Here is a 17420-nt window from a genome sequence, read left to right as displayed (position 1 = left end):
TGAAACTAATGAAGAAGCTTTTGTATTCTGCAAAATATTTAACAATTTCACAATGGAGATGCACTTATTTTAAGAACATCTTGCTGTAAATCCAGGAGAAATCAGGTTATCTAGTTGTTAGCTGATACACAAGAAGTATTGCTACAACAAATACCTACTTTTTATTTATAGCTCGTTGTAATAGAACATTAGAAAACTAGAAAACAGGTTTGTATTCTATTCTTGGTGGACATCACTGCTTTATTACTGAAGATGGATTTAATTTCATTTCCATCAGCTGGTGTTGCACTTCAGTTATTATGGCTCCAATGGGTGTAATGAAATGTCACTGCTCTGCAAGGCAAGAGTCAGGAGCAACATTATAAAATCAATACTGTGGTCAGGCTATTTTGGCATTCCTAAGACTTATGGCTTGTTTTATAAAACTCGTGTGCTAACTGTGTTAAGGTCTCTTTCCTTACATCCTCTACTTTTCAATTTTCTAGGATATTGAAAAACTTCAACTGCTCAACACAAATTCTCCACATTTGGCTCCATCCAGTGCTAGCTCCTTACAGAAAGTCTGATAGCTATTGCCTTTTATAATAGGCAAAGCCAAAGATGCAGAAAACAGCAAGTTTAACTCTATTTAAGCCCTCTGCTGTGTATTGCTGAAAGCTCCCTTCCTCTTTTCATCAGATTCTTCTTTGGGTTCAATACTGCCAGTCAACCAGGGACTCAGGCAGTGCTTGAATGGTCCTGAAAATGATCCAGCCTGTGCAAGGCTCCATCTGAAATCAAACCCTCACATCTCCTTCAGCAAGCTCCCCAGCTGAAAGCTGGAAATTTGGGATAGTTGAGCTCTGCTAGTCAGGGACACAGTCACAGCTTGGAAGGGAGGATGCATGGCTCAAACATTGCAGCTGGGCAATGATAAAGTTCCCATTTACCCACAGACAGTGGAAATGTTTTACTTCTTATGCTCCAAATTGTGCAGACTGGCAGGTTCTTCCATGCCAAGATTATTCAGGATATGCCTCAAAAAATACCAGCCTTAAAGTGAATAAATATGATGCACATAATTTAAGTTACATACTCATTATCCAATGAGCTCATGAATACTCTTTTAAGTAGATGTATTTGACACCTTTATTAATACAGATGTTAGAGCAATGTATTTCACTGAAAAGCTGGGCAGAAACTGGTTATTCTCTTCCAGATCTATCAGTTAACAAAGAAAGCAGCCATGGTAAACCAACCTCAGGTTAAAAGAAAACAAACTGTAGAGCCTGGAGAGGAGAAGGCTCCAGGGAGAACCACCCAGCACCTTCCAGTGCCTAAAGGGGCTCCAAGAGAGCTGGAGAGGGACTTGGGATATGGGCCTGGAATGACAGGACAAGAGGGAATGGCTTCAGAATGAAAGACTGCAGGTTTAGATTAGATATTAGGAAGAAATTCTTGCCTGCAAGCAAGAGGTGAGGCTCTGGCACAAGGTGCCCAGAGAAGTTGTGGCTGGCCCAACCCTGGAAATGTCCAAGGCCAGGTTGGACAGGGCTTGAAGCAAACTGGGCTGGAGGAAGATGTCCCTGCCCATGGCAGGGGGTGGAATGAGAGGTTTTAAGGTCTTTCTATCCCAAACCACTTGGATGCAATGGTCATGAGCCTGTGACTCTGGAGAGAGGAGAGGGACTGCAGGGCCATGGCACTACTCACTACTGGAATGCACACACAGAAAAATCCAACCCAAAGAGCTCCTGGCAGCAGAGCTCAACCAGTCCCAGGTTGTTACTCTCACTGCTTCTCTCTAAAGCACAGCTACCAATATTAACATTGTGTCTGCTACATTTTAATAATGTAATGGAAAAAAAGATTGGTGTGTCTCACTGTCAATTTGGGAGACAAGGAAGAGGCCATGTTTTGACACGATAGACATGAACAGCAGAAAAATCTCTTAATTGCTGTGCTTTCTTCCTCCTTGTTTTCTTAGATCCACCCTGTAATGAACATACAATTTTAATCAAAGCCCATTAAACAAGTATTCCTCCTTTTCTCTCATCAACAAAATAAAAAATTATACCAGACAGTGAGAAGTTACTGCAACGACTGGAAGGCTGAGGATCTTCTAAATCTATTTTAGTATGTTTTGAAAAGATAATTCTTTAAGCACGGTCAGCGAGGCTGTAAAGCTGCACCTCACACCATCACTCTCCTGTGCCTCAGATCTGGGCACACAACAGTACCCACACACCTGTACTATCAGCTAAATGTTAATGCATTCTGTCCAAACCAGATTACCTTCCCCACTAAATTACTCAATGTCATTATCCAACTCACCATCTGCAATCCCAATGCCTGGTGTTCAGAAACTCCGAGCGCCTGCTGTATTATTTTTGTTTTACATTCCTACATAAATCCCTTCAACTCAATATGTTACAGCCAATCCACAAAATCAAATGCAATCTGCTGGGCTGTAAAACACCAGTTACTGAAAATCGAAGGGTTTATTATAGTAACAATTCAAGGAGTCACTGAGCAGTCTGGGTGGGCTGAAGGTCGAAGCACATGCTAAGGAATGAGTTAGATAAAGCCATGCTACACAACAAGGGATGTGTCTGCTATACATAGCATGGCCTTGAACCCATTCATGTATCTCATATCTAATAAAAATCCAAACAGTTGGTCTGATTGAATTTTAAGTGATGCAGAATTGGAAATCAAATAGGCAGACTCCCTTTAGACTTGGTCTATTTAAAGCATAATTGTAAAGAACTGCAAACTACATTTACGACGCCATGGAATTCTCAAGGGATTGGGGAAGAATTTTACTGTAGGAAAAGTGTTCATCATTTAAAATTTGTTATTAACAAATCAAAATGTACACAGAGTGTGACACACTCTCATGTTGTTATTGCCATTTTGCTTACATGGCAGTACAAGTGTAACCACTCCTCAGTGAATGGAATGCTCTTTAGCTTTCATAGCCATTTAATTATATGCTTTGACAAAACCCAGTTATATTATTGTCATTCTGTTAGTCTGGCAACACTAAGTAAAGAGATAAAATACCACTTACATTTCCCAAACTACAGATTAAGGTGTGATTTGGAGACCAGAGTCCCATTCTCAATTATAAAGCAGAAGCTTCATTGTCACAAATAAATTTTAAAAGCAATGATGGACTTGAATAACTTTCTTCCTGTCACTTAATACTTAGGGAGAGACTTCATTTGCCTTTGATTAAGACAGACAGAAGCTGAAAATGACATACACATCCTCTATCCAATACACTGCTAAATGGGAACACATAGAAATCAGGATAAAAGAGAAAAAAAAAACCTTCTTTTTCCCTATTATTAGTATCTCCACCAGAAAACAACCCATGTCCTAATTCTCAAGGCAGGAGATTTATGAGCATGGCCAAATCACAACAGCATTAACATTTCTGTGCATTTTCACATCCAAAATTCACTTACTCTGCTCATGATCTGACACTGTTTTTATTCCTCCTCTCTGGAGGGAGTGTATTTTGGCACTGATTCTAACCAAGGAAAACCCTTTCACTGAAGTAAAGTTTTACTGCACATTTTATAATATTTTGTGACAAAAGTGCATTGGCAGCATCTTCATTACCAGCACCCAATGCAGCCACCCTGAAGGTGGGGTTTTTGTTATCAGGTTTGTTTAACAAGCACACAGTGAGAGTACAGGATTCCAAATCCTTGCTCCAGATCTTCACAGCTAGTTTGAGATTTTCCCCCTGCTAGGGAATTCCCACAGCTTTGGAAGCTACAGGTGGTACAGAGAGGCAGGTATGGCAGGAAAATTGTGATCATATCTCAATGCATTAGTCTTGATACATTTAAAATGATGCAACATTTGTTTCAGTATTAGAGAAGTAAATGCAGGTTAAGTGAATCATGTCTACAAAACGTGGTTCAAAAAGTTTTTCCCAAAGTATAGAAGTTTGCACAACCCTCCTTTAATAACTGACTGCATTTTTCCCCTTCCCAACTCATCCTGGACTAAACATATTGCAAAACTTGGGAGAGGAAAAAAAATAAAAACGTTAAAAATAAAAGGACGACTGGGTCAAAATGATGCAAAAATAGCTATTCCAGAAAAGGCTGTGTAAATCTCTTAAAATCTTAATGCTCTACAGGCTGTTTAAGTAAGGATCTGGATTATTCACTTTTAAACAGTAAATATCACCTTTGGTTCAGGAACTCCCTGAACCATAAATTGCTGGAGGCTAAGATAATAAATTTTGCAAAGAGGAATCACAATCACAGCATGTTTGCCAGGTTCTTATATTCTTCTTGAGTCATCCCCCGTGACTATTATCAGAGATAAGATGCTAGGCCAGATAAATCTTTATTCTGAGCCCTTTAATGTTCTTATTCCCCCAAATATAACCACCTTCTTTGAAGATAAGGCCAATTCTCAGTGTTAAGAACCTATACACAATTATTTAACATCACTGAGACAAACTCCCAGAAGATATGAGCAAATCATCCTATGAAGTTATTTTATTCACAGTAAAATACAATCTGCTACATCCAAATCTCTCTGAAATGTGGGATTGCTGAAAGGTCTGTGGCTATTCATTGGCACAATGTGTTTGAAACACATTTTCAAAACCATCTTGGTGTTTTTGGCCTTCAACAGCCACCGTCCTTGAAATTCTCTTCTCTCTGGGATTGTTGTCTGCATAGATTTTTATGTAATTTCTAAGCTTCCCTTATGGATGATTTAGTCATGGTAAGAGAAAAGCATTGCAAGAAAATAATCCAGGGCACGTAAAATTCAGTATATTCATGAGGACCAGGTTCCTCACTTACATCCCTGAGTGAATCCAGCCTCAATGAGCAACCACTCCTCTCCCCCTAAGCACCTGAAGCATCCTACAGTCATGAAGACAAGCAAAACTTCTATAGAAAAATATCTTAGAAAGCAAACAACAGAATCACGAAGTGATTTGGGTTGGAAAGGACCTTCAAGTCCATCCAATTCCATACCCTGCTACAGGCAGGAACACCTTCCAATATCCCTGTCCAACCTGGCCCTTGAACACTTCCAGAAATGGGATATACCATTTCTCCACTATCACCTGTGCAAAATCATTGTACTTCTGCAGTTCTTGAGGACTTTTACACATGCTCAGAGATAAAGCAATGAGTTTAATTATCTACTGAAACAAAATCCAATAGGCAAAGACTGTCACACTAACTCCCTACCCACAAGATTTTCTAGAGACAAAAATATCTAACAGATACACTACAAATCAGAAAAAGTATTGGAAATTGATATGAAACCCTAAGAAGCTGAGTCACCTCAGCCATTTATCTTCTAAGAAAAAACTGTGTGTACAGAGTTCTAGAAGAGGTTGACCCTCTAGCTCCTGACTGTAAGACACAAAGAAAAAGACCAGAAAAGCAAAGCTATTTACCTAAAAATCTAAATCACCCTAATGCAGTCAGACTACCGTGGGCTTGGCCATCTGGCTTAGAGGCTCATTAGTAAAGAAATGACCCCTTCACATAAAACACAGTTGGGTCATTCCAAGTTAATGAGCTTTCAAGTTTTATTGTTTTGTACACACAAATGGATGTAAATCTGCTTGGGAAGTCTGGCCTTACAAACTCCAAATCAGGCACACCTTTAATTGATTCACTCATTTCTTTATTTAGTTACAGTGAATCACAGAAAAGAAACTAGAATTATTTTTTTTAAGGCCTTTGTATTTCTGCTTCAACAGGTATTGCAGTAGTTAAATCCTGATATTAAACTGTTTGGGGCTTTTGTTGGTATTTTCTTCCTTAAATCTGATTGCATAATTTTAATTAGAATTCACCCTGACAAAATAATAATAATTGGCATTTGGAAGGATCATGTTCCAGCTCTCCAGGTAGAATACACCAGAAAGAACCAGACCCCATAAAATCCAGAACCCAACTCTCACAACATATACAATGAAGTTTTAAATCTTGTGAGTTAACCTTACTGCCTTTCCTGGGGATACTGAGATACTGAAATCAGGCACCTTATATTCTGAATACAAGGTGAACTGAATCCCTTTCAAACACATGTAAGGATAAACAACATTCCCTGGCATCCATGGGATTTGGCTCCACATCCTCATCCTATTTCTATAGGCAGAAATTAAAAATACAGCATGAAGCATAAGGTTTCATGCTCACCTACCCAGACAGAACAATAACACAATTTTCTATCAAATGAGTGGATTTATGACAGACATCAACAACAAAAAAAGTCCTCCTCCTTTCGCATTTTTTCTGTTTTTCTTTTTTCAATTTATATAGAATTTTTTTAAAAATTAAAGGTTGATGTTTACTCATATAAATAATTTGCTGTGCTAGGCATGACACTGACCCCTGTGCTATCTTGGATAACAAACTACTCACATTAAAGTTTGCCTTGCAAGGCCTTCAGTCATTAGACATACTGTTCAGCTTCAAACAATAAAAAAAGTGTCTAAAAATAATATAATGGAATAATAAATGAGCTCAATAATTTTTTAACTGTTAAAAAAAAATCTAATAATGTGATTGTATCCATGTGGAGTATAAAAAGAAGTTACAAGAAAAAAGGTCATTCATTCAGTAAAAATAAAGAATTCCAGAGAAAAATCATTGTAAGGTACTTCAGAGAGAAAAGAAACACAAGCAAATGCTTTGGTCATTTGATATCACAGCAGCTTCTGCTCTGCTCTGTCAGAAACAGACCAGAGAATTTCTTGGGAAATTCCCTGGGAGTGGTCCCACAGCTTGGGAAAACTCAGCTTTGGGTTTTTGTCTCCTTTCCTTCCTAAGTGCTATAATAAAATGCAGGTAATGTGATTTTCTGCAGCTGCCTGGGCCAAGGGGCTCTAGGTGTGGGGGTCATGTCATTCTGTGATTATGTCTCTTCCCAGCAGGAGCTCACCCAGGGTTTAGTGCAACAGCACCAAAGGTTTCATGGCATTAATAGTCTCTGGTTAATTCTACCTTATCTACTTGCTCAGCTTAGCCTAAAACCCAATTAAAATGTAATTCATCTGATCCCAGGGTTCAAGGGCATTCCTGGCAATGCATTTGACAGCCTCATAAAAACCACATTATTATACAACATGTACATTAGAGCACATCACACAGAGCTCAGGCACTGGCCACTCACAGCTACACAACTGCATTTCAGGGATCTCAGTAATCAGAAATAAAAAATCTTCATTGCAACTTTAATGTATAATTACAGTTAAGATGCACCTGTCTCTGTTGCATTCTCTTTGTGTTGTTCTTTTTAAATAAATGCAAGAACTGGATAAAGCAGCAAAGATCTGACAAAGATATAAAAAAACCTATATAATATAGGTATTGTGAAAATGTGAGGTCCGTATGTTACCCTAAACTTAAACTCAGTTTACTTTATAAAGCAGATAAGCTAAAAGCTTTGGTACAGAATCACAGAATAGTTTGGGCTGGATGGGATATTAATGATCATTAAGTTCCAACCCCTTCCTATAGGCAGGGAGACAAATCAATTAACAAATTATAGACAAATTAATTTCATAAAATGCTTCATTTCATTTTGTTGTGCCCAAAATATTGTAAACAGTTGCAATATCTGTTGAAAAGTTCTGAAAATTTTCCAAATATTATAAAGACTGAATCAATACTTCAAATTAAAAAAAAACAATCAAATCCAAAAAGAAAACTGCTTATTCCTTCAGCTCAGCCATCTTTAAAAAAGGAAACAATCCTCCTACCCTTACTAAGCAAGTTTTCAGGGAATCCATTACTGCAGAGACTTCTCCTGTCTTCCATTCCTCAAGTGAAAATATAAAAACCAACTCCACGTGCTCCCAGAATGTGGCTGATGCACAACTCTGGCAAAAAGCAACAAATTACTGTGGCACAAGACATGATGCACTTGCACTTTTATTGCACTGGGGAAGTTGTAAGATCATTTCCTAGATCAAATATCAGGACCTACATAACACTGATATTTCTGGTTTCACAATATCATACACTTCACTGCTGTAGAACTTGGAAATTATTCTGTGTAACAATCATGTGTTCTCAAGCATCCATGTACCTATAGATAGAATAATTTACCAAAAAAATGCAAATAGAACTTACCACCTCATTTCTATGTGACAGCTCATCCACTTAATACTGATTTTATCAAAATACATTTTTCTTTTCCCAAACAACCATTTGAATCTATTTGTTTCTGAAGAACCCATAGCTACTAACAAGGTAACATATTTTCTTTGGTATTATTACATATTCTTGGATTACAGCTGTACCACATCAGCATGCAGATCTTTAGTGATGCAGAAAACATTTCTGATGTGCAAGCATGCCCTCTTCTGGATATCCAGCACCATCATTTCAGCTGAAAAATACCTAAATTACAGCAAATTCCTGTTGAAGTAGAGCTTTGCTTTTATTTGTAAAAACATTTCTGGAGTAAACAAAGAAAAATAATCCAAACCAGTGTAGGTTTGCACAAAACTGACATTTCCTGTAGTTCAGATTGCTAATGGCACTGTAAATGCTGCAGTGACTTTACTGATAGGAAAAGAGCTTTGACCTTTCCTGAGGTGAAGTGCATCCTTGACTCTCCTAATGCTGATCCAATAGTGTCACTTTGGTCTGTGCTTTCAGTGCAACAGGCAAACCAAAATTCTGAATTTGCCAAGTTATAGTAAAAATTCAGTCCCACTGCTGAGAAGATTCAGGTAGCTTTTAAAGAAAATAAATCAAAAATAGATAAATTCCATGTCTTTGAAAATACATGTTTTGCACCCCTTTCAACAGTCAAACACTACATTTATACAATTAAAAGATTTTTAATGTGCAGCAGAAGATTTTCTGCAGCCTCCAAGGGCACACAGATTTTTGGTGTGGCTTGCTGAAAGCTCACTAACTGCAGTAGGTGCATGCTTCTTTATTTTGATTCCTTCCCAGTAATTCTATAAATGCATTGGGAATATTTTTCTTTGCATCCAAAAGAGTAGAACACCCAACAATGTTAATATGGATAGTGTAAACCCTGAAAGTAAGATCTGGACACCAAAAGCAGGTATACACAGAGCTTAAAATCATATTATTGGTATAATATCAAATGCATTATAAACTTCTCATATTGATACTGACTTGCAGATATGGAAAAATAACAAATTAATAGCCCATAAATGCTAGCTTCAGTAGAAATAAAATTAGAGATGTTATGATACACACAATATAGCCAAGATTGATAAAGGACTTTGTTTCAGGTGGACAAACAGCTTTAACAACATGATTTTCAGACAGACTATGTCTGACATTGAAGAATTCGTTTTTTGAAGAAACAACACATTTTTATTTCTTCTGAACACATTAAGTTTAAAAGTATCAAATTCTCTGATAAGATACCAACAGTATAGTCGGACCTTTTGTATGCATACATACATATATGAGATAAAACAATGAGGAATAACAAAAACATTTCTCAAGAAAAGCAAGTTTCCTGAATATTATTAATAATTAATAACATTTTATAGGAAGGCAGTTTGGGTTATTGGCCTAAAACAATGAAAAAATAACCAAAATCATATCCCATACCATTTTGGCTGTTTTCCCATTCACTCTCATGTGTCGATTTTGTCCCAGCTTTCAGTTAATGGGTAAACAAAGGCAATTATACAATTAAGGCTTTTTTTTTTTTTTTTTTTTTTTTTTTTTCCATGTGGGAATGGCAAGATATTCAAACTGTAATGAATTCAGACTGACAGGACCTCAATTTTCATGTTGAGTAGGAGAGGCCAGGCAGACTAAGCCCTATATGAACCAAGAAAATCATGTTTGGATTTACTGTCAGTCTAGAAAATTTCTGTGCTAATTTGGAGGGAAGTATCTTGTTAGAAACATCACTCAACCTAATACACCAATTCAGCCTCAGACTCCATAAACCTCCTGCAATTTATTTACATTTTAACATGACATACAACACTCCTATAATGATACATCATGGTCTGCCTTTAAAGACAAAGAGCAAAAAGGAGGTAAAATGTTCTCTGGTTGACAGCACCAAGGAAAATCCAGCACTGTGGTTCAAAACCATCATTTCCTCCCATAAATATTAGAATCACAATCAGTAAAACAGCTGGTGATGGATGAGATAAGGAAAGAGGGGAACCCTGTGGGGCAGGAACTGCCTCCTTGTCCTTATCAGTGAACTCAGCTGTGCCAACTCCCCTGCCCTGGAGCTCCTGGGACATTCACAGTGGCCTGAAGGTTCTCACTCTGCTGAGGGGACAGGATGGGCACAGCTGCACTGATGTGATGGGCAGCTGCAGCAAATTAGGTGCCAAATTCTCCCAAATTGTCCCCTGATCCACAACATTCCATCATCCAGTTGAAATACCCCACCCCAAACTTGAGTGAATGTTAACCCAACAGATGTGGTGTTTTAGGGGTATCTTCCACCACCTAATAGGTCTTGTCTGTGACCATTTTGACCAACTGACATTGAAATTGCACTGACCAAGTCTCATTGTAAAGCCTTTGAGTGGTGAGATATTTTTACTCTCATCCTTTTATTTCTTGTGAATTTTCTTAGGTGACTTTTATGTTCTTATATTGTTTTATTACTAAAGATAACAAAATGCCTGTAGATCTGTTTTCCTCTGCAACTAAATTATTCTACAATAAACTCTACATGTACATATTTACAAAATACACTTATTCAGGGTTCTTTCACTGTAATCCACCCCAAGGGATTTATTAACAAGAACCTGAGCTACCATCCCCTTTTAGAGTAGATTGTAACAGGTAGTTGTAAAGAGAAAATTACTTCAGTAAATTTAAAAATCTGCTCATCACAACAGGGATGTGTAAACCTGAAACAAGGACAATTTTTTAAGATGTGTTATTTTTAAGCGTGAAGTTTGATTTTCTCAGAGCTTTCTTATTTTTTTCTGATTGTAAACACCAGTGTGGTTCTCTGAATCTGATAAGAAAAACACAGCAAATTCTGAGTACAGAATTACAAACCCAGGAAATTTGGGAATGAATACATAGATCAAAACTAACTTGTGCAATTGTAAATGATGCAGCTTTTCTATAAATCTACTGAAAAATAATGGACATGCCTTATGATGAGGGCCTGACATCATCAAAATAGAAGAGAAAGAAGATTTCTGAAAAGGTGTCTCAAGTCCCACTGCAGGTTGCACACTTAATGATTTATGCATAGTCATGAGCAGTCAAGGAATTCAGGAGGGATCCACAAGAGCAGAAATCTTAAACTGACCAATAAGGAATGCATGGAACACTCAGGAACACATCCTATTCCTTCAACAGTAACTACTGTGTTTCTACTTGTTTCTTTCAAGTACACAAAGACAAAACTGATAATAAAGCCTCTACAAGAGCCAGGTTCAACATTAAAATAGCTCATCTCTAGCTTGAAATACAGTGGGCAGCTTGAAATAAGCTGCTGTCCTCTAAGAATTATTTGGCCAGGCAGGAATTTGACAATGGTACTGATGGAAAAACTGCCCTGCAGTGCCAGTCATGCCTGAATCAGTCTATGCTGCTGCTCCAGCAGTCAATCTCCTGTCACTCATCCCCAATTCCTCATCTCAGGACAGCTCTGGACATTTCTCTGTCTTATAATTGTAATTTACTGCTCTGGATATTTCTCTGTCTCATAACTGTAATTTACTGCTCACTGTCACCCAGATTAACCTTACACAAGCCAGCTTCAGAGCTGAAACATACACACTAATTATTGCTTATCTTAAATAAGAATTCAGATGAAGCTGTTAAATGTGGCAGCTGTCAGTATCTTGAGAGTTTATAGATTTTTCAGCTGCTGTCGTGTTTTTTGTTCTCCAATCAAGCACAATAACCAGCTGTCTGCTAAGGACATTTCATCTTCATGTACTGCAGAAGTCTGTTTTTCCTTTGAGTAATTCCAATTTTTTATTGATATATTTGTGAAGAGAAGTTGCCAGCAGGCTTGTACTTTCTCATTTGTTTTTCTGCTAGTTTGTCATTTCAATAAATGATATTTTCCTCTCATAGGAAACAGGAATTAAAACCTGTAACAACTCAGGAGTGAGCAGGTACCAGGAACAGGTAGTAACTTTAGAGAATAAGATTTCAAAGAGCAAACATTAAGCAACATTACCCCCATTGCAAAGCAGGGTCTTCCTAGAGCACATTGCACAGGATTGCATCCAGATGGTTCTGGAATATTTCCAGTGAGGGACATTCCACAACCTCTCTGAGAAATCTGTTCCAGTGCCCAGATGTGATTCTCACATCTAAACATTAAATCATCAGAAGTAATGCAAGATTCCATTAAGGACTGATCATACCACTCAGACACACAGGAATATTATCTGTCCCAAAAAAACCCCAATTATACTAAAAATACAAACAAAACCCAAAAAACACTCCTCTGGACTATCAGCAGAGACTGGGAAAAGAAGCACTGGATAAGAGTGGAAGCAAGGCTGCAAGCTGGCTCAATAATCAGCCCAAAGGCTTTAGAGGGGAAAATCATATTTGAACCAGCTGGGAAATGCCTTTTCAAATGCAGATTTGAATTCTTGCCAAGCCAGTACTGGAGTGATTACAGAGGTCTTTAACACTCATGGCTTACTCACTTGTCAACTGCTTTCCAAATTTATCATTGATACACCCCAGCAACACAACATTCAGTCTGTCTCTGGCACTCAATCTGATGATGTCAGAGGGAATTCAAAGAATCCTTTTTTAAGCATATTTTTCTAAAGATATAATTTCCTCCTTTTCTTATGTTATTCAGAGCAGCAGCACCCTGAGTCTTGCTAGAAAGGGTGCCCAGCACTGGGTTGAGTTTGGCAGCACATTTCTGACCCAGGAGTTTAAGAGCTGGGACTGCCAGGTTCCTGGTATTTTTGCTCCCTGACAGCCTGCAATACAAATCATTAAGGATCCAGGAGAGAAAAGCAGCAGGAAACTAGACCCCAATCAGAGCTAACCAGCCATTAAATAAAGCTTTTATTTAGACAAATGGAAAACAATTGCATTAAGAGCTGCTGTGGAGCTGCATTTAGGTCTTCTCTGTAGGACAGAAGTCTAGAAATGTAATTTTATTTTGAAAAAAATTACAGGATTTATCACATATACATAAGAAGCTGAAAAATAGCCTCTCAATTTTCTCTGAGACCTGGCAAAAAAAAAAAAAAAAGTCACATGACACAGCAGACTGAGAACTCTCTTGCCTTTGCTTCCCAAAACTAACAGATTCTAAAGTTCAGATGAGTTCATGAGAGAAATAATGGATACCATGCTGGGAATAGATTTTGTCAAAGTTACTGGTAAGGCAAATGAAGTAAATATGTATTTCAGGATATACAGAGAATAATGAAACAGTTTACATCTCATGTCCATAGAAGTTCTTGCAGAGAACTCCCAGAGATCTCCCTTGAAGAGGATTTAGGTACTGTGAGACACTGGTCAATGCAGTAACTATACAAATATATAATTTATTCATAGAACTAGTAAAGAGACTAGGGACTAATCAAAAACATTATTTGAAAGGTAGGAAATGGAGCAAATTAACATTTATCTGAGGAGAAGAAAGCAGAAACCAAAACACATCTTTATAACAATAAATAATACAACTGCAGAAGCAGCACCATTTTTACTTACCTAAGTAGAAATCTCCCCTATCCTTCTTCCTACCAACTTTTTTTTTTTTTTCAAGTTTTTCTTTGGATGCCAAAATTTTGTAAGTATCTACTTTTACTTCAACTCATAGCCCTTTCCTTCAGCTTTTGAAGTTTCATAAGAAACACTCCTCTGAACCCAAGTCACAGAAGTAGATGAATGAAAAGGAACTATTTTAAGCTGGAGAAGGACTGAACTAACACTGACTGAGCACACACTGCCAACACCCTGCCCTTCATCATCTGCATCCTTTAGTATCACCACAAAGTATTTACTTTGCTGTATGCTCATTTGATCAATACTCATCATCCTAAAAAATCATAATTTTTCAGCTATCATCAAACAGAAGAAGCTCCAAAATGTGAATGTCTGATTAATTTCACAACCTCTAAAGCAAGAGCAGGATTGCAGTGGTTTAAAACCACACAAGCAGATGTTGAAGATGTCAATCTTTGCAAAATTAACTTGGTGAGACTTAGGGTTGTGTCATGTTTGGTGTGTGCCATTCACTTTCACCCTTTTGAAACTCCTGAAAGCTTTAGAAGTTTCCAAGTGAGATCTTCTGTTACACTGAACATGTTCAGAATTACTGACACTCCAACAAAAACAATCCACAGGTTTCAAGGAAATAAGTTTAGTACCAAAGCAAATTCTGCCACAGCAGAATGGATGAAATTGAACCTTTAGATAACAGGAGCTGCCTACAAGCTCAAGATCTGACCTTCTGTCATGGCTATGGGGATTTAATATATCAGAGAAGTCTAGAGATATTTAACTTAACCCCTGCCCATATTAGATTATAACAGTTGTCATCTCAATGGCTCTTCAGACTCTCTTGGCAGTATTGATCTGATCTCCAACATTGATCTGGTCTCTGACAATTATAATTGGAGCTTAAGCAATAGAGGCTCAAATGATTTAAAGAGGGAAAGAGTCTGGCAATTTGTCCTTTCCTAGAGCATACATGACATGGAAGAGGGGCTGGCTGCAAGCTGACCCATGGAGGATTCAAAGGAGGGGCAGATTGAGGAGTCAATGCTCAAACAAGCATTGGAATTTTTTAACCTGCCATCTTAAAATGGCATCCACCCTTAAAGAACTGGATTAACACCCCTTACTTTACCTGCCCCTATGCACAAAAAATCTAAATTTAGGCATAGTAATACATAATCATAATCCCATCCCTTGTAACTGCTAACATCAATTTGGAAATTGTTGTTGTCAAATTCTACCACACCAGATCTGGTAAAATCAGAAGTGTTTTATGTAATTTAAGTATATTTGTTTTTATAATGCTTATTCACTAAGTACCAAAAAAAAAAAAAAAATCTTACTTAAATTGACTACATTTCAGTATAAAGTAGAAAAATAAATAAATCACAGAGATTGTACAACTCAGACTAAGGATGACACCAAAAAAAAAAAGTAAAAAGGACTTTCCAAAACCATACTGTGGAAACCATATAAGCAGCTGGTCACACCATTATGTGTTTAAGGAAAAATAATGAAACTAGATTAGCAGCCTTCAACGTGATCATAAATGCCTGCAGGAATTTAAAACTCTCATCCCTCTGTAAATGCAGTCAGAAATAAAATAAGAATGTTTCTGGTCCAGGGGCAAATTCCATTGTTACCAATACTCTATGTACTAGATAATGACACAAAAAAGAGGCACCACAATAAAGTAAGAAGCCACCATTCATCAGTTCTCAAAGTTTGTTTGAAAGACCTTAAAGGATTGTACCAGTATGGCTTCTATAAAGCAAGACTTGGTAGGAAGAAAACCATGAAGTTCTTTTCTACCACAACCTCATCACCTGGTATTTAATGTTCTCTTTTACAGCTTCTATCCCATAACAGCAAAACTTCACATTCATTCAAGCTTCCACAAGAACCTGCCAACCATCACTTCAGAAAAACTAAGAAGCAAATAATGTTTTTCAATTCAATCAAACAGCTATTCCTTGAGGTGACTCTATTACACAGAACAATATCTCTGAAAAGCAACATTTAAGTCTGAACTGTGAAATGAAGTGACTAAAGGACTGAAGTTTGCACTATTGATACTGAATTGCATCACACCAATGAAAATAACAATGTTAAAGGTCTATTCTCAAACAGCCTCTTCAGCATTGTTTTGATAATTCCAGTAAAATAGGATCAAAATGTGTCATCTGATACCCTGGGAGCAGCCAAAGAAAAGAAACAGCAAGGTAGAGAGTGCTCTGTTTGATATGTCTTGGCAAACATTCTAAGTTTAAAACAGTTGTTGATGTTGTTTTGGCCTTTTCCCCACATCCTCAGAAGGACTTGGCAGTAGAATATCTGAGTTCTAACACACAACTTTGGGTGGAGAGGATTTTCTGGGACAACATGTGCAGAACAAAGGTGGCACTGCCAGTTCACACCACACTGAACAATTCAACACCTCTGGAACCCCTACCCAGAGAGTTGTTCTTATGATTGTGTGAACAGCACTGGTGCTGAACTCACTACTTTCATGGCAACTGAGTATTTCATAGCTCCACCAGAAAGTGGAATCTTCAGTAGTTAAATCCACACACCAAAAAGCCAATCTCTTATGAATATATAGGGGAAATATTCTAAAAATCAAACACAGTGACCATCCCACAGGGATGCTGCAAGCATGCTGAAAATTACCCATATTCATCTTCAATAAGAAAACAATTCTTGGACCATTTCGCATTTAGATTAAAAAATGAAAACGGTGGTGAGTAAAGTATTCTACTTCCAAAGGAACTGCTAGGTATTACACGAGGAGAAACTTCTATGTCAATTTCCTTGGTAGTTACACCACCACCCCCATGAGCTTCTGATGGTTCCCAACTCTTGCCAAATGTTCGCAACGTGTTCAGCCCAACAACTCACCAGCACACAAAGCCCACCCTCCTTTAGAGAGGCACGTTGCTGATGTACTCACGTTGTTCATGTACTCGGAGAGCAGGTCCTGCAGCGCCTGGCGCACGGCGTTGCACTCGGCCACGATGCGCTCGCGGCGGTCGTCGCGCGTGCAGGACGAGTCGGCCATGAGCGCGGCGCCGCTGATGATGCTCTCCAGCCGCTCCTCCAGCGACGGCCGGAACCGCGCCTCGCTGAACGTCAGCGGGTCCAGGATGATCTTGTTCTAACGGGACAACGGGAAATGGGTCAGTGGTCATTGGGTGTTTTCTCTGCTTTCCCTGAGGTTTTTTTTATAAAGAATTTATGGTGGAGTACCAGGTTGGAAGAGAGCGTAAGGATTATCAAAATTTTCTTGGAGCAGTTATCTACCAAATTTCTGAAAAAGTAAATATTAGACAAATGTATACACACAGATATATATATATTCTTCTTTGTTTTTTATTTGACACCCATGTTACCCAGAGAAGCTGAAGCTGCCCCTGGATCCCTGGAAGTATCCAAGGCCAGGCTGGACAGAGCTTGAAGCCACCTGGGATAGTGGAAGTGTCCCTGCCTATGGAACAAGATGATCTTTAAGGTCCCTTCCAACCAAACTATTCCATGTTGCTAAATGTAGTATTATTTTTCCACAAATATTCTGAAAATTTCTTGGCTTTTCAGGACATTCATATGCAAGGTATAACTTACTTTATTCCTGAATACAGAGAGGGACGTTCTCTGTTAATAATGTCACTTTGATTATTTTTATAAGCAGCCTACACTGCTGAAATTTACTATATTACCTCCATATTTCATGAATTTAAAAACTGAGGC

At 38.0% G+C, this 17420-nt stretch overlaps 1 protein-coding gene across 3 annotated transcripts in view; it reads right to left on the bottom strand.

The window, feature by feature from the left end:
* CTNNA2 (catenin alpha 2) overlaps nucleotides 1–17420 on the bottom strand; it is a gene marked incomplete at its 5' end in the record, with an annotated part of 444577 nt that overhangs the window by 300551 nt on the left and 126606 nt on the right. For all 3 annotated transcript variants that reach the window (XM_079307292.1, XM_079307294.1, XM_079307293.1), the window contains one exon: nucleotides 16627–16830. In XM_079307292.1, coding sequence (XP_079163418.1) covers nucleotides 16627–16830 — 204 coding nt within the window. The remainder of the gene's footprint in view (nucleotides 1–16626; nucleotides 16831–17420) is intronic.

The sequence above is a fragment of the Erithacus rubecula genome (assembly GCF_903797595.1).
Source record: "Erithacus rubecula genome assembly, chromosome: 5".
In the NCBI taxonomy this organism is placed as follows: domain Eukaryota; kingdom Metazoa; phylum Chordata; class Aves; order Passeriformes; family Muscicapidae; genus Erithacus; species Erithacus rubecula.
This window is presented reverse-complemented; position numbering and strand designations above follow the sequence as displayed.